General features: G+C 40.9%; 2 protein-coding genes across 12 annotated transcripts in view; one reads left to right on the top strand and one right to left on the bottom strand.

Moving 5' to 3' along the window:
* ndrg4 (NDRG family member 4) overlaps nucleotides 1-27,531 on the top strand; it is a 183,748-nt gene that overhangs the window by 131,913 nt on the left and 24,304 nt on the right. For all 11 annotated transcript variants that reach the window (XM_069901068.1, XM_069901065.1, XM_069901066.1 and 8 more), the window contains 8 exons: nucleotides 4,822-4,942; nucleotides 5,407-5,469; nucleotides 14,196-14,256; nucleotides 18,108-18,194; nucleotides 20,304-20,360; nucleotides 23,448-23,551; nucleotides 25,611-25,667; nucleotides 26,744-26,795. In XM_069901068.1, the coding sequence (XP_069757169.1) occupies nucleotides 4,822-4,942; nucleotides 5,407-5,469; nucleotides 14,196-14,256; nucleotides 18,108-18,194; nucleotides 20,304-20,360; nucleotides 23,448-23,551; nucleotides 25,611-25,667; nucleotides 26,744-26,795 (602 nt within the window). The remainder of the gene's footprint in view (nucleotides 1-4,821; nucleotides 4,943-5,406; nucleotides 5,470-14,195; nucleotides 14,257-18,107; nucleotides 18,195-20,303; nucleotides 20,361-23,447; nucleotides 23,552-25,610; nucleotides 25,668-26,743; nucleotides 26,796-27,531) is intronic.
* bbs2 (Bardet-Biedl syndrome 2) overlaps nucleotides 17,766-27,531 on the bottom strand; it is a 124,369-nt gene continuing 114,603 nt past the window's right edge. Inside the window, exons 20-22 of the transcript XR_011345660.1 lie at nucleotides 22,399-22,466; nucleotides 18,088-18,268; nucleotides 17,766-18,012 (exon numbers count right to left, since the gene is read on the bottom strand). The gene's annotated coding sequence lies outside the window, so the exon portion shown is untranslated. The remainder of the gene's footprint in view (nucleotides 18,013-18,087; nucleotides 18,269-22,398; nucleotides 22,467-27,531) is intronic.

The raw sequence follows: 27,531 nt of genomic DNA, 5'->3' as shown, positions 1-27,531 counted from the left end.
ACACCACCTAGCACATGCTCTGTTCATCACCCAGCTCTCGCTTCTGCCATCAGAAAAGAGGTATAGGTGCCACAAGACTCGAACTACCAAGTTCTGGAACAGCTGCTACCCCTCCACCATCACACTCCTCAACAACAAACTCAATCAGGGTCTCACTCAAGGACTCTTGTGCACTTTATTGATTATTTTTATTCTCTCTGCATTGCACAGTCAGTTTGTTTACATTAGTCATCTGTTCACAGTTCTTTATTTGTTTACATGTACACACCGTGTACAGTTTTTTTTGCACTATCAATAAGTGGTAATTCTGCCTCGCCCACAGTAAAAGAATCTCAGAGTTGTATGTGATGTAATTTACTCTTAACAATAAATCTGAAATGTCCCATACGTCTGTTAACATGTGTTTGTTGATCTACGTTGATCTCAAATAGTGAAGTTTTAATTTACCGTCTTTCCTTATAAATCCTGCATAGTTTTGAACTGTCTTGTCTGTCATATCTATCCCTGCAACCCATAGCATATTAAAGCTGTGCCTTCAGCTGTTGAGCTACTGAGCTTCTTGTCTCTCTGTGTCCTGCCTTCTTTTAGGCCTACACCTTTGACCAAGCTGTTCTTGTACTCCAGAATATCATGTTGTTAATTATCAAATTTTGTTTAATATATTTCCTTTGAGTCCTGGGATATTTTGCAGTTTGCGAGGTGGGATGTAAATGTGAAGGGATAGAGAGAAGTATAAGTATATAATGTGTTTGTATTGTAAGCAATTACCTCAAATCCCTGTGACATCAGAACAGAGGATTTTGTGTCCTTTATAAAAAATTGGAATTTGTCATCTCTCAGTCAGAAAATGCTGAAATTATGACCTTGACGTGATGAACACCAGAGAACCTCTTTTGGGTTGTGGACTAATTGTGATCAATGGGAACGAGGTTCTGCTGGCAGCAGTATGAAGTGTTAATAGGATATTGGCGTTGTTTATCTGGGCTGGGGACCAATTAATCCAGGGGGGGGGTTTGAAGAATGGCAGGTGAATTAGATATGTGCAAGCAGGTGAGATTGGAATTGCAATTGGATGGACAGCTTGGGCATTTTGTTAGTGTGGGACTAGTTACAGATAAATATATTTCAGCCAAAGGGAGGTGTTGCCTCATGTACTGTACTTTGTGCTAAATTAGCTGCTGACTTGGCCAAAGGAGAGGGGAAATCAACTGTTGTTGGCCAGCAAGATTTGTCCCACTACTGGAATATGTACGGATCTGAACACTTGTGGCCACGTGTGTTTCTATTCAGCCAGAAAACATTGCTTGAAGCTGCTTTGGTGCAGAAGGTTATTAAGATGCAGAACACCAACAGCTGCTGCTACTTCTGACTGGCTGCTACCATAAGGAATGTAACATTGAAAGATTATGAAAATGGAGATGTAGGGCTGAGGGGAGTTGCAGTCACTCATTTGAAGATGTCTGTAATTGATCATTTCTACAGATAATGGGCTTTGTGTTTAATTTTTAATGTGGCTGAAATGTTATTTGTGGTGCAATGTAGGTCACCTTGAGAACTGCAGATGAATCTCTTGAGTGCGTGCTCAGTCGCAGCCGTGAATACAAAACTCGAGTGCGGATGCAACTCATTAAAATCCAGCACTCCAATGTATATTGGGTGCAATTTTATATAAAAATAGGGGGCCACTCTTGGGTCTGTACATTTTTGGTGTGGGCAGCCTGGCAAACAAAATGCTGACAAAGAGCATTCTTCATACTTGTTAAGGACCCTGTGCAGATGGCAAATAGACTAGTTTGTTTAACAGCATAGATACAGAGTGAGGTTGTACACATTGGAACAAGTACAGATTTTGTATTGTACGGGGACAGGGTGCTTACAGTTAGGCACAGCTTGCACACCCATACAGGTGAGCATCCCCACTCAGTGTGGGAAGTGACTGACAGACTGCTTTGTCACATTGCAGTATCCAAGGACAGATTATAGTCCTGATCAAAGCAATTGTGAGGGTGACTGATGATTCCATTTACTCTACTGACTGCAACTTTAATCAGCTTTGTCATAAGGGTAATCTGAACATATTCTGATAAAACTCTTAAACTACTTACCAGCACCATGAGCTTTGTTCTTTTTTCCTTACTTTGTTCTCTGACGTCCAACATCTGAGAAGCAACTCAGTGAAAATAAAAGGGCTTTTAATGTGAGGGGTGAACATGGACAGCATTGGAACTCTATTCCATCTTTGTTATCAGGGCATCCTCCAGCTTCAATCACTTAGAAAGGGGATGTCAGGATAGTAAAACTTCAGGAGCAAGTAACACTGGACAACAAAGGTTTTGCTTCCTGAACACTTTAAAATCACCTTAAAATTTTCTTATCACGTACCATTTTTAGATATAGCCTGTTTTTGAGATTTCCTATCATATTTTAAGTCTACTTCAAGCTGACAAAACCACAAAGGGCAGCATGTTCATTAAAAATTCATTTTCTGCATTCGCCCTTGGACGTCTTCCCCGCTGATCTGGGTGGAGTCAGTGACGGACAAGGTGAAAGGTTTCATCAGGACATTGCGACCATGGAAGAGCGGTATCAGGGAAACTGGAATCCATCGGTGCCGGACACTGACACGAGAGGCAGCAGAATCAGAATTTATTGTCATGAACAAGTCATGAAATTCGTTGTTTTGCAGCAGCTTCATTGTGTAAACATTCATATTACGACCGTCTTACAACATTACTACAAAAAATAAAAGTAACAGGGCACGAAAAGTAAGTCAGTGACTTTGGTTCACTGATTATTCAGGAATCTGATGGTAGCAGGGAAGAAGCTGTCCTTGTGCTATTGAGTGCTCCTGTACCTTTTTCCCAATGGTAGCAGAATGAAGAGAGCATGGCCTTGGTGGTGGGTGTCTTTGAGGGTATCGGCTGCTTTTTTAAGACACCGCCTTATGTAGATGTCCTCGATGGAGTGAAGGCTGGTGTCTGTGATGTCACTGGCTGAGTACAAACGAAAATCAGCAGCTAAACCTTTTTAGGTCAGTTGAACTAACACATTGAGTCAGCATCATTATGTGATTAAACCTGCTAAATTCGATCAAAGTTAATGTAATGTTTCTCCAACTTCCTATGGGATACAGTAAATCTGAAATTATCTTTGTGTTCAGCTTGAAATTGATTATCATCATCCCCAGTTTCTTTTCAGAAAGCAAACTCATTGAAAAAATTTGTTCATTCAAGTGTAATTTGTTCATGGATTCCAGAACTAAGAACTTTTGAGCAAACTGGCTGGTGATTGTATTTGCCTCCACAATTTCAGCTCCATTGACTTCAGATGAACTACAACCAATGGTTGATGTCCTTCCGTGCACCAGTGATCTTAATCAAATTTCTCTCCCATACTCTTTGTATCAAACTGTGATGCATTCTGATTCTCCAATGTCCTTGTGCTTTGTAATGAATCAATCTTTGATGAAAAGGAATTTAGAAAGAATTTAGGGTTTTGTCTGACTCATCAGGCTAGCCTTCTCTACGGTCACCCACGCAAATCAATCTCATTACTTGCTTCTCGGCCCAGATCACAAAGGTGTCTACCCCTATATACTTTTTTTTTCATATAAGTATTGTACATAATTCCACTCTGTACTCTTTAGTAGAATCTCTGTAGATTACCCAACTCTCCACATAGTATCAAAGAGACCCCTCTCACTTCCAGTATGGAGGTAGAATTAGCTGATGATGGTGGATATGCAGTCAGAATTTAAATTCAGCTCCTTTGGGGTGTGCTGTACCACCTGTAGTGAGAAATTTACAGCAATGGCTAAAATAATTGCCATTTGAATACATAACTGATGGAGATTGAGAATCTTCATTAATGAAGATAAACAAGCAGGGTTGTCGGATGATGATGCAGTAAAAAACAAGCAACAAGAAACCTCGCCTGATAATGTAAGTAATATTCACACCATCCAACTGTGATGCAGGGATGTCTTCCATTGAGAGAGCTTAAACGCTTTGCCTTGATGATCAATTACAGTCTCATTTCTAATTAACCCACTTGAGGATCAAAAGATTTTTAACTGGTCCCATAGGCAATATGGCAACAAATCTAGGTGAGAAACTGGGTGATTTTGTGAAGTTTTTTCTTCCATCTACTCAACTCAAGTCAGCAACATTTCTGGTTGTATGCAGCTCTGACAACATTCAAGAAGCTTGATGCTCACCACCAGCTTCTCAAGAGTATTTAGGGATGAGAAATAAGTGTTGGTTTTGTTAGCTCAATTCCTAAAAAAAACTAATAATTAAAAAAAAATCCAGTACCATGCAGTCTCTTTAATTGTCCCCCAGCAACAGTCATCCATTACAATAATTGGCTTTATGTGTTTACATTTTTCACTGGGCTCAGAATACAACGTAGCATCTCACAAAGGTTTCTTCAACTGCACCTCCAGTTATTGAGTCAGAAAGGGCAGGAGGTACATAGGAAAACCACCTTATCCTTGAAATCAAGCTTGGTGGACAAGGAAATTGAGAGATACAGTAAGATGAACCTAGAGATACTTACCAATTGACTGGGATTAAGTGCAGTTGTTGGGAAGGGTGAATTTGTGCAGTTTACCCACACATTGAATTACAGGGAGATCTGCCGTTGTGTAGCAAGGACAAGTTGCTGGGTGTACTGGTATCTGGTTCCTTGTGGTCCATTATTACCTTGGTATATCGACCCAGCTACAACCTGTTGCTGGTGTTGATCTTTGATACTCTCTGAAACTGCCAATATTGAGGCTGCAGCAGGGTTTAATGGAGGACCCATCTTTTTTTATTCTAGATAAACTCTGCTTCAATACGTTTTTCAACTTTGAGGACATGCAGGAAATCACCAAGCACTTTGTTGTGTGCCATGTGGATGCCCCTGGCCAGCAGACAAATGCTTCTCAATTCCCTGCAGGGTAAGTCTCACTGACATTTTGCATCATCTGAGAACAGCTTACAACAGTAAGCGATATTAATTGAGAGATTAATATTGACCAGGATACAAGCGATAACTCACCTGTTCTTCAAAATAGGATCATAAGGTTTTTTTTGTACATCAACCTCAATGAAGTAAGGTATCAGTTTTCATCCCCTCTAATGGTGACTTAAATCTCAGTTCAGCACTAGAATGACAGCTAAGAGTTTTATGGTCACTGAAGTTGAATTTCAACCTGCGACTCGTCTGATGCAGAGTTAGCGATTGAGATGCATTGATATTGAAGAATTTCTACTCCTTCCTTCCCCATTTTATCATGATTTGGTGTTCCAAGCACTTAAATTTTTTATGATATATCAGTCCTATGTTGTTTCCGGAGGTACCTAATATAACGAGGGGTCTTGCGCACACTGACTGTTGTTATCAGCCATGTTATTCTTTCAGGTACCAATTCCCAACCATGGACCAGCTGGCTGCCATGCTGCCAAGTGTAGTTCAGCATTTTGGGTGAGTCTCTTTGTATGTAGCTCAAATTAACCAATGAATCTAGTCTCTCAATTCATTGTTAAACAAGAAACCTGCTGTGTTTCCCCAGCACTTTTGTGTATTGCATTCAATGAATGTTATTTGTTGCTTAGCGCCTAATGACCAACATCCATTGAGCATTCCATAAAATCTAATAAATGGATTACAAGGAGAGACTGAAAAGACCTGGAATGTTTTCTGTGGAGTGGAGCAGTTACCTTATACGGATTTCTAAAATCATGAAGGTCACAGATTATGTGGATGGTCACAGACCTTTTCCCAGGATAGGACAGTCTAAGACAGGGGCTCTCAACCGTTTTCTTTCCACTCACTTACCACTTTAAGGAATTGCTATGCCATCTGTGCTCTGTGATTAGTAAGGGATTCCTTAAGGTGGTATATGAGTGGGAAGAGAAGGTTGAGAATCACGGCTCTAGACCCAATTGTTACTGAAATATTTTGCTTGAAAAAAATTGTCATTGCCCCATTTCCTTTGGAGTTATGAAACCGTGCACATAATGAGTCAATTAAGTACGATTAAAACAGTGCTTTTTAAACTTTTTCTTTCCACCCACATCCCACCTTAAGCAATCCTTTACTAATCACAGAGCATCTATGGCATAGGGAATACTTATAAAGTGGTATGTGAGTAGAAAGGAAAAGGTTGAGAACCACTGGTCTAAAACTAGAGAGTATACGTTTAAGACGAGTGGAGAAAGATTTAAAGGGTCAGGTTTTTCCATAGAGAGTGTAGGGGCCAAAAAAGCCAAAAATGTGTAAAGAATTGTCTTACCATGTTAGGTCAGCATCCCGTTGGTCCCAGCATGGTCATCAGAGGCATCCCAAGTTGGTTTTTACTTTTCGCGGCCATCTTTGTTATGCATATGCGCGGTTCCAGGAGCACACACAGTGCGTTCTAGGTTGGAGTGTCACCGAAGCATGCGTGGTGTGTTCGGGTGTTGTAGTGCTAGTTGGAGCACGCGCAGTGGGGCAGCGCACAAATGTGGAGTTTTAGATATAATGTTATTAAACATGGCGGTGACATAAGGGTGAGTGAGATCGCCATAAATTTAGTTGACTGTGATCATAAATATTACTGGAAGTTTATACAGATGTTATTTATGAATATTTCATTTCAATGTTAAAGAAGATAATTTCAAATTTATGTGTTGGAATAAAGGATTTAAATACATCTGAATTTGTATTGAAATTAATTGAAAACTATTAAGTGTATCACTTAGCCTTCAAGCGACTATTTATTGGATCGAAGTTGCTATGGAGAGAGTGATCGGTATATGAAAAGAGCTGCCAGGGGATGTGGTAGAGACAGGTGCAATTTACAACATTTTTGCGCTTTATAAATTTGACTCTAAATGGATGATATAGACATTTATCCTTGGTTTTGAACACTAATGGCACAATATTTTTGCATGTGTGCTTTGAACATCACATCAGAAATTATGCTTCTAGGCCCAGATTTTGGAAACTGACTATATCATATAACATACAGCATAGAACTGTGCCAACCTATGTAAACCCACCCCACAACAATCTAATTTTTCCCTACCTCACATCCACAACTCCTTAGTTTTTGTACATCTATGTGTCTTAAGAGTCTTTTGGATGTCACCATTGTACCAGCCTCCTCCATCACCCTTGACAATGCATTCCAGGCATTCACCACTGAGTAAAAAACGAACCTCTGACACCTCTCTTAAACTTTCCTCCACTCACTATAAATACATCTCCTCTTGTATTTGCTACTGTCGCCCCAGGCTGTCCACCTTATGTAAGCCCCTCATAGTCTTATATACATCTATCATGCATACTTTAGTGTGTCATGTATTTAATGTCACTCTTATGCATTGCTAAGCTTCCAGGATCTCTAATGAACACTGTAAGTAGAAGTTCTATCATGTGGTAAAACTTTTTTTTGTGTGTAATGTGGGTGAATCTGCATGCTGTTGTACATGAATTGTGCCAAAGTGGTAAAACTGCACTTTGCACAACACACACAATTTCAGGACACTTCTTTGTTTCTCATGCCCTCATGCAAAAACCACCGCATGAGCATGTATGACTTGGTGCAGCATCTTTTTTTTAAAACCTTTCCCATTGATCTTTATTGCATTTGGTTGATAAGGGCTGTGGACTACTTCCAGAGAACCGGCTGCATTAATTTAAAGTTACTCAGTCACTATTGCATTAGCTGTGACACATGAGCCTTGAGGTTGCCAGGTATCACAGGCATGGAGACTAAGCTACAGAAGGCCTGCCTCTGGTAAGCTGTATGAACATGTCTTACTTTCCCGTGTGTTTCTGTGATGGATCTGTAGGGAGAAAAGGAACTGTAGGTAGGAGAATCCTGGGAAATGATTGGAGTAGGATTTGCAGGATTTGTGGAACCCGTTCCCCACGTATCTGTGGGGAACCACATTCCTCTCTATCATTGTCTGAGCAGCTGCATTTCTGGAGACTAATGTTTTTGGAGGAAGGGTGGGGGGGATTATAGATTTTTTAAATTGTCTGCAGACAGGTCCAGCTGTGGCTCCGCACATGGACTGTGCCTCCGCACATGGACTGTCATTGAGGCGGTGCTCACTATCACCCTGAACTATTTGCCTTCTGCATGATCAGAATCAGAATTTATTGTCATGAACATGTCAGGAAATTCATTGTTTTGCAGTAGCATCACATTGCAAACATTTCCATAAACCACAGTTCAAAATATAGAAAATAGTGCAAGAACGAAGTGAGGTAGTGTCTATGGTTCATTCATAAATCTGATGGCATTGGGGAAGGAAGCTGTCCTTCTGCTGCTGAGTGCTCGTCTACAGGCTCCTGTACCTTTTTCCCAGTAGTAGCAGAGTGAAGAGGGCATGGCCTGGGTGGTGGGGGACCTTGAGGATAGAGGCTGCTTTCTTCATTCACCGCCTCTTGTATTCAATGGAGTGAAGACTGGTGCCCATGATGTCGCAGGCCGAGTTAATAGCCGTCTGTAGTTTTTTCCTGGCTTGAGCATTGGCACATCTAAACCAGACAGAGATTCAACCAGCCAGAATGGTCTCCATGGTATACCTGCAGAAGTTTTCGAGAGTCTTTGGTAACGTACCAAATCTTCACAAACTCCTCATGAAGTATAACCGCTGAAGAGCCTTCTTCGTGATTGCATTGACTTAGAGGCTTCAGAAAAGATCCTCAGAGATAGTGACACCCAGGAATTTTAACTTCTTGATCCTCTCCACTGCTGACTCCTCAAAGAGGACTGGTTTGTGTTCTCCTCATGTCCTCCTGAAGTCCACAATCATCTCCTTAGTTTTGAATGAAAGGTTGTTGTTGAGACACCACTCAACTAGCTGTTCTATCTCCCTCCTGTAAGCTTCATAATTATTCTAGGCATTCATCATTAAATGCTGCCCATTGATGTATTATGGTCATCATTAATGCTCCCTACTCAAGGAAAAGCCCATCATCTCCTCCTTTAAAGTTCATTGGTATGTGGATTTGCATTTGTAAGGATTGCATGATTTCTGAATGATCAAAGTGATGCTTCATGCTCTTTATGTGAACTGTAGATAAATTGCAAAACCTGTCACTCCCCGAATGTGTAACTGCTAGTGCAATTTTATAGGGAGCATGCCCTTAATCCCAAGCAGGTACAACTTGATACAGTACTCCTGTATCCTTCCTTGGCACTTCCCATTCTGGACTGCTAGATGTCTGGTGATGATTGTCATTCATAACCCTCAGTTGTGATGTTAAGATCTGCATTAATCAATAATGCCCTTTAACATTCTCCAGAGAAGATCTTATACTTTATCATTGGTCAGTTTGAGAGCTTAACATTTACCTGAGGTCCATTTGAATTATATGAAGATGAGGAGCAGGCTGAGTATCATATCAGGGAGAAGAATGTCACCACACTACAGCAAAGAGAAACACCTCTCCAAATGTGCTGCCACTGCATACCTTGTAGCTTGGAAAACCTACTATTAACCCCATCCTACCAGCTCCATGCCCAAGTCGGGAGACAATACCACGGTATGGTCAGTCTGCCTTGATCATACATGACCTTGGGATTAGTATGCTGAGGTACCACTATGATATGCAGAGCTGAATTGGAAAACATTGGAGCATCAATCCATAAACTAGTGGTTCTCAACCTTTTTCTTTCCACTTACCACTTTAGGTAATCCCTATGCCATCTGTGCTCTGTGATTAGTAAGGAATTGCTTAAGGTGGTATTGGCCCATTTCCTTTGGAGTTATGAAACTACTTTGGAGTAACTTTGGAGTTATGAAACTAATGAGTCAATTAGGTACAATTAAAACAGTGGTTTTCAAACTTTTTCTTTCCACCCACATACCACCTTAAGGAATCCCTTACTAATCACAGAGCACCAATGGCATAGGGAATATTTAAAGTGGTATGTGAGTGGAAAGAAAAAGGTTGAGAACATTGCCATAAACTGAGAAGTCTAACAAAAAGGAGCTGGAGAGACAGGTCAGACGCATCCATGGAGAGAAATGGATGGTCAATGTTTCTTGTTGGTACCTGGGATTTGTATACTCTCCACAATGCAGGCTTTCGTCCTTGCATCCCTTTCATCCTGAAATCCCCTAAAATCAGAATTTGTCTTCCTGGACCAAAACTGATAAATTCCATTATCAGAAACTTTGCTTTAAAGCTAAACCTTTAAGTGTCTTTTTGCCAAATATTGCAGCAGTTCTTGTCATTCTTAGGCTCTGTGATACGTATATCCAATGCAGTATTCCCATGTTAACTACGTCTACACATTACTTACTTCTTGCTGCAAAGAATCTGGTATAAGTCTACGGTCTTGGTTTGGTGAGGCAGCAGTTTGCCATGAAGGTGGTCGGTAGTCAGCTCTCAATCCTGACTGCTCAACTGGAACTTACATTGTCTTGGAAGGAATGGCAGCAAGTTAGACTAACTGGCTGTGGACCGCAGATGAGGGCACCATGGAGAGCAGGTTTTGGTGCACAAAGCCATTAGCATTCTGTCGTGATGAGGCATTCAATGGCCTTGTTCTCTGATGAAATGCAAACTGCTCTATTACCATTACTGCCAGCTCCCTGATGATTTTTCTTCACACAGACTTTGGGTAGGTTCTGCCTTTGTTGCCTTAGAAACTAAAACCAGCTCCGATAATGACAAGATCACTGGTTGTCACTGCCTGCTGGCATGGAGCTGCATATCACTCTCACTGCTGGTCCTTGGAGTAGGATGCCCACTAGGTCCATGATATCTTTCACAGATGATGTGGCATAGGAGCCAAGTATATCCATTCACATTCCCATCACCCTTCTAATGAATGCTTTCCTATAATATCTCTTTTCCTAACCTCCAAAGTAAATCTAGCGTATCATAGAGTCTGGACATCTAGCATGGACCACACCTTCCTCTATTCAGTGCCCTTTCTATTGTAATCCTGTGGTAAATGAAGCATGTTTATCCCATTTTGAGAATCATTCCAGAATGACAACTTCCATATAAAGCATACTTCGGCCAAAGGCATCAGCACTTGGGTGGGATGAGAGAGAAAAGGAATGGAGAGCAATTGGGAGAGTGAAGGAGGAAGAAATAGACTTCCCCTCTCCTGTGGAGGGCAAAACCCTCAATTGATTCTCATCTGTTTCCTGATTTCACCCATTCTTCATTGATTTTGGAGGCTGCTGGAACCTCACTTTCCAACAGTCTTCACATTCAATGGGTCAACTTTCATTAATTTTCCCAGCTCCACTAAGATTCCACTTCCAGTCGGCATAGTCCCCTCTCTTATCAGCATTTTAAAGGGAACGTACCATTTGTGACACTGATCTGCTCTGCTGTCCCCACCTTCTACTCCCCATTGTCTGACCCTTTTCCCACACAACTACAGGAGATGCATGTCTTTCCACTCTTCCCTTCTGTCATCCAGGAACCCAAAGAGTCCTTCCAGGTAAGACAGCAATTCATGCCTTTTTTTCAATCTGGTATATCACATCCATTGTTCTGCATGGGAAAACCAAACACAAATTTAGGTCATCATTTTGCAGAGCATCTATGCTCAAACTGGAAGGATGACCCTGAGCTTCTGGTTGCCTGTCATTATAGGTAATTCTCCAGCTCGTACTCTGACCTCTTGTCCTCCTGCACTATTATAACAAAGCCCAATGTAAGCTTGAAGAACATTCTGCTGTAAGTGTGTTTGTTTGCTGTTCCTCTCTCCCTCTTTTTCCTTTGTCATTTATATATTCTAGCCTGCTCAGCGCATCCCAGAAAGACAAACTGTGCAAGATTGTCCAGAATCCCCATGTTTACAACAAATTACACAGACAACAAATCTTACTGTCCATTCAATGGTGACATAATTTCACCCCATTAGGAACTTTCCCTTTGTTCCATCATTGCCCTTCCCATCTTCTCAGGCATTCTCCCTTTTTCAATTCTGAATGCAGGGTCTTTGAACTGAAATATTAATTGGTTTCTTTTCCACAGATGCTGTCTGACCTGCTGAAGTTTAATAGCATTTTTTTTTGATTATCTTTTTTTGTTAAATTGTCACCCGAGGGAGTAAGATCAACTGCTTTTAGTTGTCAAAATTATTTCTGAGTTGGCAGATTTTCTGAAATTGTTTGTCAACCCTCTAATTTTTCTAGCTTGTCAAAGTATATATGAGATTCACCAGGTTGTTACCTGGATTAGAGACGGTAGAAAAACTTGTATTGTTTTCTTTGGAGCTTCAGAGGTTGGGGGAGGCTTGATTGAAGTTTATAACATTATGAGAGGCATAGATAGGGTAGTGGTCAGAATCTTTTTCTCAGGGTAAATGTATCAAATGTTGGAGGACATGCATTTAAGGTGAGAGGGTAGCTGGGATTAAGAATGATTGGGAATGAGATTTGAACATAGCATTTTCAGATGAAGATTGGTACTCTCCTCTTGATTCATGATTCTTCCTTCTGTGCAAGGCATTGCTTATTACAATTTAAGTTGGTACATAACATACATGTCCAAATTTGAATTATATTGGTTTTATGTAGATATTAATCCACTATGTGAGAAGTGTAAAATCGAAGCTTCACCGATCCATGTTTTGGGAGAACCCAAATTTAGAGAGATTTTGGATAGACATTTTCCAAACTTTATCAATGATTTTTAAGGTCAAAATAGAACCATGTCTGTTAATTGCTTTGTTTTGGTTTTTCAAGTGAGCCAGATATACTCTGTCTGCAACTCAGGAGAAAGTTTTAACCACACTGATAGCCAGACGAGGAATTTTATTGAAATGAAGATGACTTCACCTACCCATACACGGGGGTTACATGATGTAATGTCCTATTTAAACTTGGAGAAGAATTAGATACAACATTAAAGATAGAAAGTTTAAATTTGTAAAGATGTGGGGCCAATTCATAGAATACTATAATGATTGGAAGATTTATGAATTTTGAATATTCTGGAGAATCTATGTCTGGAGGTTGCTATCTGATCCATAATTTCCATTTTCTCTTCCAAAGGTTACCTTGACTAGATGGAGGGGGTCGATTAGATGTTTTTAGGTTTTTTTTTTTGTTTGTTTTGTTTTTTTTTCTTTTTATCAACTTTTACTTGGCTTCATTTGGCAAATATGGATTTCAACATGGTTATCATGGTTTAATTCAATAACTTGTTTCTCATGGATTAAGGAACTGATTAATGTAGTTCCATCCATTTTTTTGGTACCTGCAAGTATATGAGATGATGTCATGTGTTTTCCTTAAAATTTTGTAAATAAGTTTATATGTTAAACTCAATAAAAATATTTTAAAAAGAAAAGAAAGTTGAAAGGAAATGTGTAGAATGGGCTGCAAGAGGTAGTGGTGAAAGCAGACACAATAGTAGTATTTCAGTTCCTTGTACATTCTACATAGACACATGAATTTTTTTTACTTTAGAGATACAGCATGGTAACAGGCACTTCCAGCCCATGCTGCCCAAATGCACCCATGTTACCAATTAACCTACTAATCTCATATATCTTTGGAACATGGTAGGAAACTGTTGTACCAGGAGGAAGCCTATTGCAGATGCAAACTCCTTACATACAGTGCCGGATTTGAATCTGGGTCATAGGCACTATGTAGGGAATAGGGAGACATGTATCATGTAGACACAGGAGTGATTTAGTTGAACGACCTGTGCTGCACTGCTTTACGTTCTATGTCATGATGTGGCCCCTAAAAACTGATCGCTTATGTCTGAAGAAAATCCTTTGTCATATTTACCAACATGCTCCACATCACCAATAAGCATTAAATACATGCTCTGAAGGACAGCAATTTGAAGCCATATTGTTGACCCCTTAGTTGACAGGGCAGTGAGCTGTTTGTATTTGGTTGGAGAGAGAACTTGTGGATAATAGATCCTGTAGTCTATATACATCTTAGGAAGAACAGCTGTAGCTGCAGGCTTATGTGATACTATATTTAGTCCACTTTTCTGCACTGGTCAGACTGAAACTTATGTTGAGGCATGTGTCGAACAGAGTTGGATACAAAACAAGAGCTGGTAAGATGCAAGTCTTTGTGGTGTGCACTAAGTTGAATCTCCATGATTGTCAAGCCATTGTACAGACCTGGCCATTTGCAGACAGGGCAGATTATGTTGGCCAATTGTTTTATGTGGTTTATTTTCAAATGTTAATATGTTGTATTTTCCTCCAGGTTTAAGAGTATTGTTGGAATTGGAGTGGGGGCTGGAGCCTACGTCCTTGCCAAGTTTGCTGTGAGTTTCTGTACATTGTTTTCTAGCTCAACCAATGCTCCAACAGTATACTTGAAAAAAATTACTTAAATTTATGTTATGTCTCATGGGTTGTATTATAGATCGCCCAATAGTCAGTGAGAATTGGAGGAGCAAATCTGAGGCAAGATAGCAGACAGATGAAGAAAACATAAGGTTGTGATAGTGGGAGATTTTAACTTTGCACGTATTGACTGGTTTTCCCATAGTGTAAAAGGGCTGGATGGGTTGGAATTTGTCAAATGTGTTCAGGAAAGTTTTCTAAATCAATATATGGAGGTACCAACTCGAGAGTGTGCAATGCTAGATCTCCTATTAGGGAACGAGACAGGACAGGTAACAGAAGTATGCGTAGGGGAACATTTTGGGTCCAGTGATCATAATACTATTATTTGCAAGTTAATTATGGAGAAGGATAGGTCTGGGTCTTGAGATTGTACATTGGAGAAAGGCCAATTTTTAGGAAATGAGAAAAGATCTAGAATGCATGGATTGGGATAAACTGTTTTCTTGCAAGGATGTGGGAGGTAAGTGGGGGATCTTCAAAGGTGAAATTTTGAGAATACAGACTTTGTATGTTCCTGTCAGGATCAAAGGCAAGATTAGAAGACATAGGGAATGTTGGTTTTCAAGGGATATTTGAGATCAGGTTCAGAAGAAGATAGAGGTGTATAACAGCTATAGGCAACATGGAGCAAATGAGGTACTTGAATATTTAAAAATGCTAGAAAAACCAAAACAAAATCAGAAGGCTAAAAGACATGAGGTTTTTTTGGCAGACAATGTGAAGGGTTTAGGATTATTAAGAGCAAAAGGATGGTAAGGGACATAAATTGGACCACTTGATAATCAAAGTGGTCAGCTTTGTATGGAGCCAAGGAGATGGGAGAGGTCTTAAATGTTTTTATTTCAACAGTATTTATTCAAGAAAAGGGCACAGAGTCATGTGAAGTAAGGAAAACAAGCAGTGAAGTAATGGAATCCATACAGATTAAAGAGGAGGAAGTACTTGCTGTCTAAAAGCAAATAAGGGTGGATAAATCCCCAGGGCCTGACAAGATATTCCTTTAGGACTTGAGGGAGACTAGTTTAGAAATTGCAGGGGCTCTGGCAGAAATATTTAAAATGCCCTTAGCCACAGATATGGTGCCAGAGTATTGGAGGGTAGCTCACTTTGTTCCATTGTTTAAAAAGGCTCCAAAGGTAACCCTGGAAATAATAGGTTTGTGAGCTTGATGTCAGTAGTAGTATTGGAAAATGTTGAAAGAGATCGGATATACAATTATTTGGATAACCATGGACTGATTAGGGAAAGTCAACATGGCTTTGTGTGTGGTTGGTCATGTTAAACCAATCTTATAAAAATTTTCAAAGAGGTTACCAGGAAAGTTGACGAAAGAAAGGCTGTGGATGTTGTTTACGTGGACTTTAGTAAGACCTTTAACGAGGTCCCACATTAGAGCTTGGTCAGGAAGGTTCAGACACTCAGTATTGAAAGTGAAGTATGAACTGGATTTGACAATGCCTGGACAGGAGAAGCCAGAGAGTAGTGGGGGATAATTGCTTCTCAGACTGGAGGCTTGTGACTAGTGCTTGTGACCTCAGCGCTGGGACCATTGTGGTTTGACATCTATATCAATGATTTGGATGATAATGTAGTAAATTAAATCAACAAGTTTGCAGATAACACTAAGATTGGAAGTGTTGTGGTCTGTAAAGAAGGTATTCAAAAAGGGATCTGGACCAGTTGTAAAAATGGGCTGAAAAATAGCAGATGGAATTTAATGCAGACACATATGAGGTGTTGCATATTGGAAGGACAAACCAAGAAAGGACATACACAGTAAATGGTAGGGAAGTGAGGAGTGTGGTAGAACAGAGGGATCTGGGAGTATAGATACATAATTCCCTGAAAGTGGCATCACAGGTGGATAGGATTATAAAGAGAGCTTTTGGCATATTAGCTTTCATAAATCAAAGTTTTGAGTACAGGAGTTGGGATGTTATGTTAAAATTGGATAAGACATTGGAGTATTATGTGCATTTTTGATCATCTAACTACAGGAAATTTAGAAAGATTCCAACATGATTTACTAGGATGTCCGGACTTCAGGAACTGAGTTACCAGGAAAGGTTAAACAGATGAGGACTTTTATTTCCTGGGGTGTAGAAGAATGATGGGAGATTTAATAGAAGTATTTCAAATTATGAAGAATATAGTCAGAGCAAATGTAAATAGGCTTTTTCCACTGAAGGTAGGTGAGAGACAAACCAGAGGACATGGGTGAAAGTGGAAAGTTTTGGAGGAACTTCTTCACGCAGAGTGTGGTGGGGGTCTGGAATGTGCTTCCAGCTGAAGTGGTGAATCTGGGCTCAATTTTAACATTTAAGAATAATTTGGACAGGTACATGGATGGGAGCAGTATGGAGGGCTATGGACTGGGTGCAGGTCAGTGGAGTAGACAAAAAAAATGGTTTGACACAGATGAGAAGGGCTGAAGGGGCCTGCTTCTATGCTGTAGTGTTCTATGGTGCGAATGTCAGTTCCTCACCCTGAACCCTCATTCTTACCCTCGATTTTTCCCCCCAAAACAACTCTCAGCACTTTAACTGACAACAGTAACACCAGTTTAAGACTTTCATATTGTGGTCCATGCGCTCCCACCATTTGGGGCTTGCAGAGGGACTTGGTTTTGGGAATGGGTGTGAAGGATTACAGGGCAGTTAGGGAGAGAGTGGGGAAGGAGCAAATAAATCCCAATCATAATTCACTTTTGGTAAAATATTTAAAATGTTACTAAAATCTAGAGCTTTTTGTTCATTAATTTTTGTATGATTCAGTCTTTTTGACTGGTCATCCTTTCTACTGATTTTCCTTTCAGTGATTTTGCTGTTCATTGAAGGTCTATATAGTTGGTGTCTGATAACGAAAGGGCAGATCCACCCTCGCTTCCCACTAACCCTTTTCAGCATTGTACTCTGCGCTCAGTAGCAAGCGTGTCCCCTTCACCACTGCCAAGAAAATCCAAGCTTTTGAGTTTATGAAGCAGGAAAAATCAGTTTATCCAAGTTATGGACTAGTGTTCTGATGAAGTTTTATCTTCCTTATCTGAACCTCTTGGATACTAACAGCCCAGCTGACGCTTCCCAGCAATCGTCTTACTGAATTGTACCTTGAGAGTATTGCCTACTTTTCTGTACACCTGGGATATCGGTAATAGATGATTTTGTTTAGAATTTCTTCATTTTTTAAAATGGATTGAGTTGTAGACGAAGGAATTTCAGACAAATGCGTAAAGATTCACATAGCTGTCTGGAGGAAGGTTCCTCCAATCATGGCCCAACCAAGTAGTGTTTCTGCTCTGATCGAAAAATGACCTGCAAGTCATAATCTGTAACCTTTTGTTGTCTCCATTTATCACCACCCCTGTCGTTTTCTCCACCCTTCCCTCCCCTACCTGATTCAGGATTCACCTGCCAGATCTTGTCTGATCCTTCCCTATAAATCCTTTTTTTACTGGCCATCTCCGTTCTTTCAGTCCAGATGCAGATTCTCAACCCAAAAATAAAACTATCCATTTCCTTCCACGGATACTGCCGACCCGCTGCGTTTCCCAAGCATTTTGTTTGTTGCTCCAGATTCCTCCATCTGTAGTCTCTTGTGTAAACATGATGTTGATGACATGACCACTTATATTCTGTTTCTTGAGCTTAAATCGACTCAGCTGTTGCATCAGCCTAATAAATAAAACATCAAGTTTATGCATTTGTATTGTGCACTCATCTTTCTTATTCTGGACATACTAGACTTACTTGGCTATGTGTTCTTTCAGTTGATTTTTCCAGATCTGGTAGAGGGTATGGTCCTTGTCAACATTGATCCCTGTGGAAAGGGTTGGATTGACTGGGCAGCAACTAAGGTCAGTGTATGCAACTATCTACTCCAACAAATAATGGAACAAAGCATCATCTTGCACTTTGACTACTTGAAAGGCTAGAAAACAGAAATGAGGTGTTAAGAACATATTTTCAAACTAATATAAATGTTTGTCATAACATGTCTGAGTCAAGGACTGGAACTTAAATGGGGACTGAATTGGTTTATATTATAGATGGGATGCCCAAACTATGTCCTAAATTTGGCCCCATTCATGTCTTAACTTGGATCATAAAAAAAAGAAATTTTAATATTCAACTATTTGCATGAGGCTCTGCAAATGGATTTGCCACCCACTGTTGATTAGAGTGAAGATCATGAAGGCAAGTCGTGAGTTGGGGATGGGATTTCTTGGGTTGGGTTGGAAGTGTTTGTGAGAGTATAGAGGCAGAGAATGATGTGGGGTGGGAGGGAAGCAGTGTTAGTGTTGATAGATGTTGAACAGATTGAATATGAGGGGACCTCTGAGAGTGGTGAGGGCCATTCATTAACAACGTAAAGTTACCACCAGCAGCTGCATGAATGAATGTGAATACCTCGGATTCTCCAGTAGTGTTCCAACTAAAGTAGGTTTCCACTCTGTCCTGAAAATGGCCCTTTAATTCTCAAATGTTTTAAAACGCTGGATGAGCAGAATAATTATTACCTGGGGATGGTTTATGGTCAGGAACTTCATCATGCGTTCAAATGATGCAACAAGACAGTAGATTAACTACCACTATAAACTACCCCTAGTGCTGTGGTAGAACAATCAGAAGCATGTGAGAGAGAATAGGTTACAGGGGATAAGCAGGACAATGAGAATGATGGAATTGTTTTTAAAACTGGCATAGACTTAGCTGAATAGTCACCTTTATGTCACAAAGGAAATCTTGCTTGTTTGTGGAACGTGCGAGTCAGTATTATGATGTTGAGTGTCAGCGGGCAGTCATTGTGCACAGGGACTTCACAGAGAAATAAAAACGGTGGCGCTGTTATAATAGCAGTGCTTCCACTGGTGTGGACCCAAGAGAGCCGAGAGCGCAGACACAGGGCTGATATGAAGGATTCAAATGCCATTGTCCTAATGCTGGTGGCCCCATGCAGGCATTAAAAGACCTGTTAAAGGAGCCAATGGTGATCTTAAACTAAAATCCTGCAACTACAGGTCTGTGTCCAAGATGGCAGTGTCTGTGCTCGGCAGCGGCCGTGAGGGGTTGTAGACTCTGGGGAGCAACAGGGTACCAGAAACATTGAAAAGGACAAGATGACCCTACAGACAGTAACCACGGCACCGGACTAGCAAGGGGCTCAGTGGCAGAAGGACCCACACAGGCTTTGGGTGATTTGTGGTTGGGGGACCTGGCTCATGAGAACCAGGTATTGGAGCTGGGATTTGAGGACAAGAAAGGCTCCTGAAGGGCCTAGGGGCCTGAAGGCTTCCTGATTGTGTCAGAGGTTTGGATCTGGAGCTCGGGTTCCTGATGCATCAAACAGTAGTCTTTATGGCTACAGAGGCTGTGCGAGCTGGAGGCGAATCCACAGACATACAGTTTCTGTGAAGGGACTCTCTTTGCTCATTTTTTCTCATTCTGTAAGGGGTACCAGTCAACACTAATTTCATGTAATATATGTTCTGTTTTATTACATGACAAGTAGGGAATTGAATCTTGTGAATATGATCAATGGAATAAAAGTTGAGTGCAAAGAGGTCAAAAGTATACAAGGTGTTTATAATGACATGGAAGAATGTGAAGATTTTGTCAAAGAAATAATGAACAAGTTCTATTTTAGTTGCCCTTTATAGATATTCATGAGTATTGGTTAATTACCGAAATATCTAATTTTGCTGAACAGAAATAAAAATGCAAAATATAAAAGTAAAAACTAAAAAAATGTTCAAGCCTTAATTATGCCTTTAGTAAATTTGGAAAGTTATCTTGACAATTTAAATAAAGCGGTGTTTTTTTCAGTGCTTAGAGTTGTATGAATCCATATTCATGGTTCCTCTACAGGTTTAGCTTAGATAATGGATTGATGTAGAGAAATGTTGACCTAGAGGAGAATGGAGAATGCGGAGAGGGAAGCTCATTGCTCTTCTGTTTGTTGACAGCTCTCTGGTCTGACCAGCTCACTCCCTGACACTGTCCTGTCACACCTCTGCAGCCAGGTAAGCTAATATTAACACAAACACCATGGGCTTGGCTTCCTACACATCAACTCATGGGAAACCATTCACCATCCAGAAGCAACAAGCCTATTCTCAGAATGGTCAGCTCTTGTTCACTGGAGTGAGATTTGCTGATTTTAGTTTAACAAAAAATGTTGACATAATCCATTTTGATTTTTGAACTGGGAAGGCAGGTAGAAACTGCACTCAGTTTCGGGTAAAAGGTCCTTGGGTGACTCTTAATTCTCGACCTCATCTACTGCCCTGAACTAGTGGAACTGGCAGCTGGCCAGGGCTGGAAGAGTGGAGAGGAGGCTGGGGAGGTTGGTGACAAAGAGAGGTTCCCAACAATGGGAAATCCAGCTTCTCATGTGGAACCTGGTGGATCTCTTCTTTGTCGTCAACGTGTTTTGATGGGAATAATCTCTGTACCTTTTCCAGAGGTAACCAGCCAGGCTCCCTTTGGCATTTCACTCTCCTGAACTGATAATGTACAGGATCCCATTGGCAAAAGAGAATACAGTGCTTTTCTGATAATCCGAAACGCTCGGAACTGGACGTGTATCGGTTAACTGTGCTTTTTGGATAATTGAGAAATGGCTTTAAGCAGCCCAGAAGCCATCATCGATCCACGACACCTCCCCATTGCTGTCGCTGAATCTGCCTGGGAGCCTGAGATCCCCGCTCTGATCCCAGAGACCTCCCCACCACCCTTGCCAATCCTGCCCAGGAGTCTGAGGTCCCTGCTCCTGTCACTGATCCCTGACACCTCCCCTCTGCCATCGACGATCCTGCCCAGGAGCCTGAGGTCCCTGCTTCTGCCTCCATCGCTGATCCCTTACTCCTGCCCATCGCCATTGCCAACCCTGCCCGGGACCCCAATGTTCCAGCTCCAATCCCAGCCTAGTAGCAACATCATAAAACAACAACAAACAAGGGAAGGTTTTTCAAGAATTAAATGAAGTTTAATTCTTACCTTGAGTACACTAGAGCTCCATTGGATTCAAAATGACACTAACAGCGTGTCAGAGTCCCACTTGACCATGGTGGGTAAATTAAAAATTTCAACTTGTGATGTCATGTTGCCACCGCAAATTTTTTCAGATAGCTTAGAATTTTGATAAAGTTGTTTTCGGATAATTGTACTGTAATAATTTGTTTAAATATATAAGGGATGAGTATTTTGGATAGGTATTGGGAATTGTTTAGAACAAATTAGAGGAATAAAATTTCCTCAAGATTTAATGTTGTTTTTGTTAGGAAATATTATACGAATTAGACCAAAGTTGAAGTTAACTATGTATCAATTGGAATTTGTGAAAATTGCTTTAGCAATATCTAGAAAATGTCTTGCAATAACATGGAAATGATTTGAATATGAAAAGGTGGAATGCTGAAATTCGTAGTTGTAAACCACTTGAGAAGATAACATATAGTTTGAAGAATAAATTTCATTTATTTTGGAAAATATGGAGCCCATAAATGCAAAAGTTAGGTCATAAATTAGATCAGCCTTGATCGTATTGAATTGCGGAGCAGGCTCGATGGGCCATTTTTGGCCTACTCCTGTTCCTACTTCCTATGTTCCTAATCTTTATATTTTTAATATTTCTTTTGAAGCCTCAGTCTTGACAACCTTCCCCCAACAACAGCAAGATATATTATATATATATATATATATATATATATATATATGAATGATTATGCTTGTTGAATAGCACTCACTTTTAATTCATTTTATTTTGTTTTGTTTTTAGTTCTCTTTGGGTACTTCTTTCTTTTTCTTTTCTTTTTTATAACCATATTGAGCAATGTAATTAATCAATTTTAAGTTTAAGAATGTATGTATATTCAATGTGGAAAAATCTATAAATAAAATTATTTTTAAAAATGTATGTGGGGGGTATTCAGGTGTTTAGATCTCGCAGGTCAAGTGGCCAGTGGCTGCAAAGCACCATGCTTTGGTTGCAATGGAATGTCCATTTCTTGAGAGTCAAAACTGATGTATGAATACATATGTAAAATTCTCAGCATGTACCTTTTTCTACATCATTCCTGCTCCTGAGATCTTTGTCTGTCAGTCCACCTTGTTTTAAACTTGGGATACTGATAAAATAGGAAACACCAAGTGTGAAAAAGTTAAGGTTGAAAATAGGCTAAAATTAATTTCAAAACTCAACGTGAGAAATTGTCTGACAGGGAACTGGGTCCAGCATTATAATTTAGAGTTGAATGTGATCATTCAGGTGCAATGTAAGAATTGGGATATATTTTGGTTGAGTACCATACTGGGTAATTGGATAAAATGCCATAATCTGGTGAGTTGTGAACAATAAAGTACGGTGTAATGACTTTGGTTAAACATGTTTTGTATGCTTGGTGTTTAGCATGCGCTGCAACCTATCACACTGGGTGCCAAGTGTTAGAGTGTGATTTGTTAGGATGTGAAGTGGCTAGAATATGTGTGGTAGTAAAAATGTTAACATACAGTTATGTTGCACTACAGGAGTTAAAATCGGAAGTGACTGAAATGAGTGCAGAAGAGGATTTGAGGCCTGAGATAAATCACCCGTGATCATATTGAATGGTGCAGGCTTGAGGGGCTGAAGGGCCTTCTGATTTTGTTGAGTTTTAGAGCGGTGCATATTGGCTGACATCACTACAGAATGATTAATGCCAGATCACATCTCTGCAAACTTGAGATAGCAGAGGCATCTATGGTATGTGAAGTATTTTGAGATGTGCATGAGGGATTGGATAAACTACTGGTTAAATTTATGTGCTTTCTTTGTTGAATTGACTGGTAACAGTCAGAAGGATCAAGTAAGAATGACAGTTGTCTATGAAAACTCTGGCCTTTCTTACTCCTCTCCCAGAGCAAATAGTTTGTCATTGAAAGCTAATGATAAAGCTCTTAAGTGTGCTTCCAAGGGTGAGCTTTCACAGGTATTAATACCCAACAGTAGCTCAGTGTCTTCTAAGAAGAGTGCAGAAAATTGGATTTCCTTTCCCTGGAAAAAAAAAGCAGTAGGTGGAGTCTTTAACCAGTGGATTATGCTTAATAATGTTTTTCTATCCACCTCCCAGGAGGAATTAATGAACAATATGGAGCTGGTGCAGAGCCTGCGACAGCAGATCGGAGCTAACATCAATCAGAACAATCTTCAGCTCTTCTGGAACATGTACAACAGGTAAATGTCACAGGTGATATCTAGTTTCACCATAGTATCACATGGACTTCTCAGAAGAGATAGTAGTGTTACAGAAGCACCTCTGTCTGGGTTGTAGCATTGCAAACCACCTCTGCTTCAGTGCACTGTCACACAAGGTCATCATGGTTCAACCACCATTAATTTTTTCATGAACAATCTGTTCCCCTGCATTCCTCCTCACTAAGGTCATAAATGAAAAAAGTGCACAATATACATTATCATTCACAGCTTCTCAGCTGATAAACGAGTTGATGTATGCATGGAAGTGACTCGAGTAACTCAAAGACAGGGGTTGATAAAGGTTGAGCAATATTCATACTACGGATCAATGACTGTCGGCAATGAGAGAGTATCTAGCCAATCATTAAACCTCCACCACCCATATCTTGAAAATCCCCCTTGACCAGGAAGTTAACTAAAGCAGCAGTATAAGAACGATGGTGAATGAGTCGATCAGGAGCCAAGTATTCCAGAGGCATGGCTCGACTCCTGGCTCCCCAAATCCTTTCCTATCTCCAAAATGTAGAACTCAGGTTTGCAGAGAAATACTCTGCCACACAGATTAGTGGAGCTCGATCAAAATCAAAAGGTGGACATTGACCAGGACAAAGAACTGTCACCCATCCACTTCCAAGACACCCCAATTGTTAGTGCTAAGCAGTTACAAAATTCTCTGCAGCAAGTTACCAAAGATTCTTTGCTGGCACTTCTCAAACTGCAGCCCCTATCACTCGGGAAGAGGAAAGCTGTAATTACGGGGGGGACCATTACCAACAGGTTTCCCTCTAAATTACACAATGACCGGCATCACCTACAGCTCCTAGAACGCTTCCACCAGCGTTGTCTCCGCTCCATCCTCAACATTCATTGGAGCGACTTCATCTCCAACATCGAAGTACTCGAGATGGCAGAGGCCGACAGCATCGAATCCACGCTGCTGAAGATCAAACTGCGCTGGGTAGGTCACGTCTCCAGAAAGGAGGACCATCGCCTTCCCAAGATTGTGTTATATGGCGAGCTCTCCACTGGCCACCAAGACAGAGGTGCACCAAAGAAGAGGTACAAGGACTGCCTAAAGAAATCTCTTGGTGCCTGCCACATTGACCACCGCCAGTGGGCTGATATCGCCTCAAACCGTGCATCTTGGCGCCTCACAGTTCGGCGGGCAGCAACCTCCTTTGAAGAAGACTGCAGAACCCACCTCACTGTCAAAAGACATAGGAGGAAAAACCCAACACCCAACCCCAACCAACCAATTTTCCCTTGCAACCGCTGCAACCGTGTTTGCCTGTCCCGCATTGGACTTGTCAGCCACTGACGTGGACGTAACCCCTCCATAAATCTTCGTCCGTGAAGCCAAGCCAAAGAAGAAGAACACAATGACCTGGAAATACCTATTTTTCCCCTCATCATTGCTGGTTTAAATCCTGGGACTCCTTATACAATAGTAACGTGCAAGTACCTTCATCAAAAAGACAAGATAATGGTGGCTCATCACCACTTCTCTCAGGTCAGTGAGGTGAGTATGAAAGCCAGTTATATCCATATCCTATAAACAGATTGGGAGAGAAGTGTCCCTTGGATCAAGGGAACATGTCTGAAAGTGGTCATTGCTGTTATGTGTGCCTCAGTGCAGATTGCAACATCGTAACTGTAGCCCAAACAGATAAAACTGCTGCAGATGCACACCAATGAAGGTGTCTTTACGCCAGGCATATCATCAGGCTAGCAGCACAATACAAGAATGGCCTTTACTAGAATGTCTCAACTTAATTAAACTCAAGGAATATTTTCCTCTGCAAACGGAGCTGGTCAAGAGATCAGCTAGTCACCATCACTTGCTGGTATTAGGGAGGGTAATAAGTATTGACCTTCCCAGTGAAGCTTATGCCTCAGTGCAGATCATTTAAAAGCTCCTACAGCTGCAGATCGATCCATACAGCCATGATCAAATGATGCGATTGAGGTGGGCCCACATGTAATGGGACCAAAGTAGGATTATTTAAATATAATTGTCTGATCAACTTCTTCTCCACAGTCGCAGGGATTTGGAAATGAACAGACCTGGAAGTGTAGCTAATGCCAAGACTCTGCAGTAAGTCCTCACCATCATCTTGGAACAATACCACAACCTGACTGTTCTCCCTTGTTCTTGTACCCTGTTTTACTGTTATGAAATTACCACGTTGCATTCTTTTCTATTTACGTCTAGCTTCTATATCCTCCTGACTGAACACTAACTGAGGGAGAATGTTCGGGTCACTGAACCCTGTTTGGGAAGGAAAATACTCCTTACTAGTCACAGTGTAAGGAATTTATCAGAGTTATATCCCTGACCCTGCTGTGAGGAGCTCCGTCCCTGGTGTGAGGGGCTCCATCCCCATCATAAGTGGCTCAGTCTCCAGCTCCAACCCTAGCATGAGGGACTCTGTCCCTTGCACAAGTGGCTTTGGCTGCAGCCCCCGGAGCAAGGGGCTTCATCTCTGGCTCCATCCCTGGTGCCTGAGACTCTGACCCCACCGCAAGCAGCTCTGACCCCATCCACAGCCCCAGTGCAAATGGCTCCATCCCGACTCCAATGATCGGAGATAAAAATCTCTTTTCCTGAATCCCATTTATGAGAGAGCCATTGCTGGAATCAAGTATAACATCACTGGGAATGTTTGAGGAAGCACAAGATTGTATCAGCTGAGAAAATTCCTATGAACACTGAACAGCCACAGTGGGGCCTTAGATAAGGAGTAGTTGCAAATGGGCAAGTATCTCAGCCCTGAATTAGCAGAGTTCCTGAAGGATATTAGCTTTGAGAGAGCAAGACTTCCATTTTAATGGTTTCAATTTTCTCAAGCTCCATGCAATCCTTGAGCAATTGTCTGCTAGAATGAGATTCTCCCTAATCCTTAAATATCTAACTGTTTCAGTAGAGGTGTACTAATGGTGTCCAAATAAGCTGTTCTGATTAGTCCTTGGAGTGAGCGTGATCCCTTTATCATTGCATCTTCAACGCAGGTTTTAAATATGGGTAGGATCCCACATACATTACTTGAAACTCTTGCTTTGTTTTCCATTATGAGGTATGGTTTTACAGTGAGGAGGGAGGAATTAATGCCAAGTTGTTTGGGAGCTGCCCACATATGTGAGAAAGTGAACTGAGAGTCTGGTGTATTTCAGGTGTCCAGTGATGCTAGTTGTGGGGGACAATTCCCCAGCAGAAGATGGAGTGGTGAGTATGACTTGCAATGCTGCACCCTTCTGTGGTTCTGATCAAATAGGAGGCTTTATCTCTCCATTGCTCTTCTTAGAGAAAGAAAAGTTTGTGCTAATTACTTCTTGGCTTTGTGACCTTGTTTCCCACCCCCACCATTTTGTTCAGGCACCTGCTGACATTTTTACATAACTCAATGAAGAGATATATAAAGTACACTGTTTGACCTGCTGAGTTTCGGCAGCATTGTGTTTTTACTTCAACCACAGTACCTGTAGACTTTTGAGTTTTAGGCTAATGTCAAGAAAAAAATAAGCAGAACTGAGAACACTGGGTTAATAAGTGAACTGTACAGAAATGATCCAATGGTGCAACTTTCAGTGGGAGAGGGGGGGTCACCCATCTTTTCCTGACATCAGTTTTTAATCCCCTCCCTTCCTCAATCCGATCTACAAATCCCTTTCACTCACCTTGTTTGAACGCTGAATTGCATGTAACTACGTTATTCAATTTGTTATTAAACAAGAAAAATCTGTTATTAAAATAGTGCTGAGAGCTTGCCAGCAATGTCAAGTTACTTTGAAGCTGCAAAGTAGCAGTCGAGTTATCCTCAGTCTGTTTGGGCAAATATGTGGCATTCAAGAAGCTCGGTTAAGTGCTATTCTTGTTATGTAATTGCACATGTCTCTGTCTCTCACTGTGAGATGGAGGCGATGTTTATTAACAGTCAAAGTGTTATCAACAAAGCGCGATG

This window comes from Narcine bancroftii, chromosome 10, assembly GCF_036971445.1.
Source record: "Narcine bancroftii isolate sNarBan1 chromosome 10, sNarBan1.hap1, whole genome shotgun sequence".
Classification (NCBI taxonomy): Eukaryota; Metazoa; Chordata; class Chondrichthyes; order Torpediniformes; family Narcinidae; genus Narcine; species Narcine bancroftii.
The sequence above is the reverse complement of the archived record's forward strand: the minus strand, read 5'-3'. Positions and strand labels throughout refer to the sequence as shown.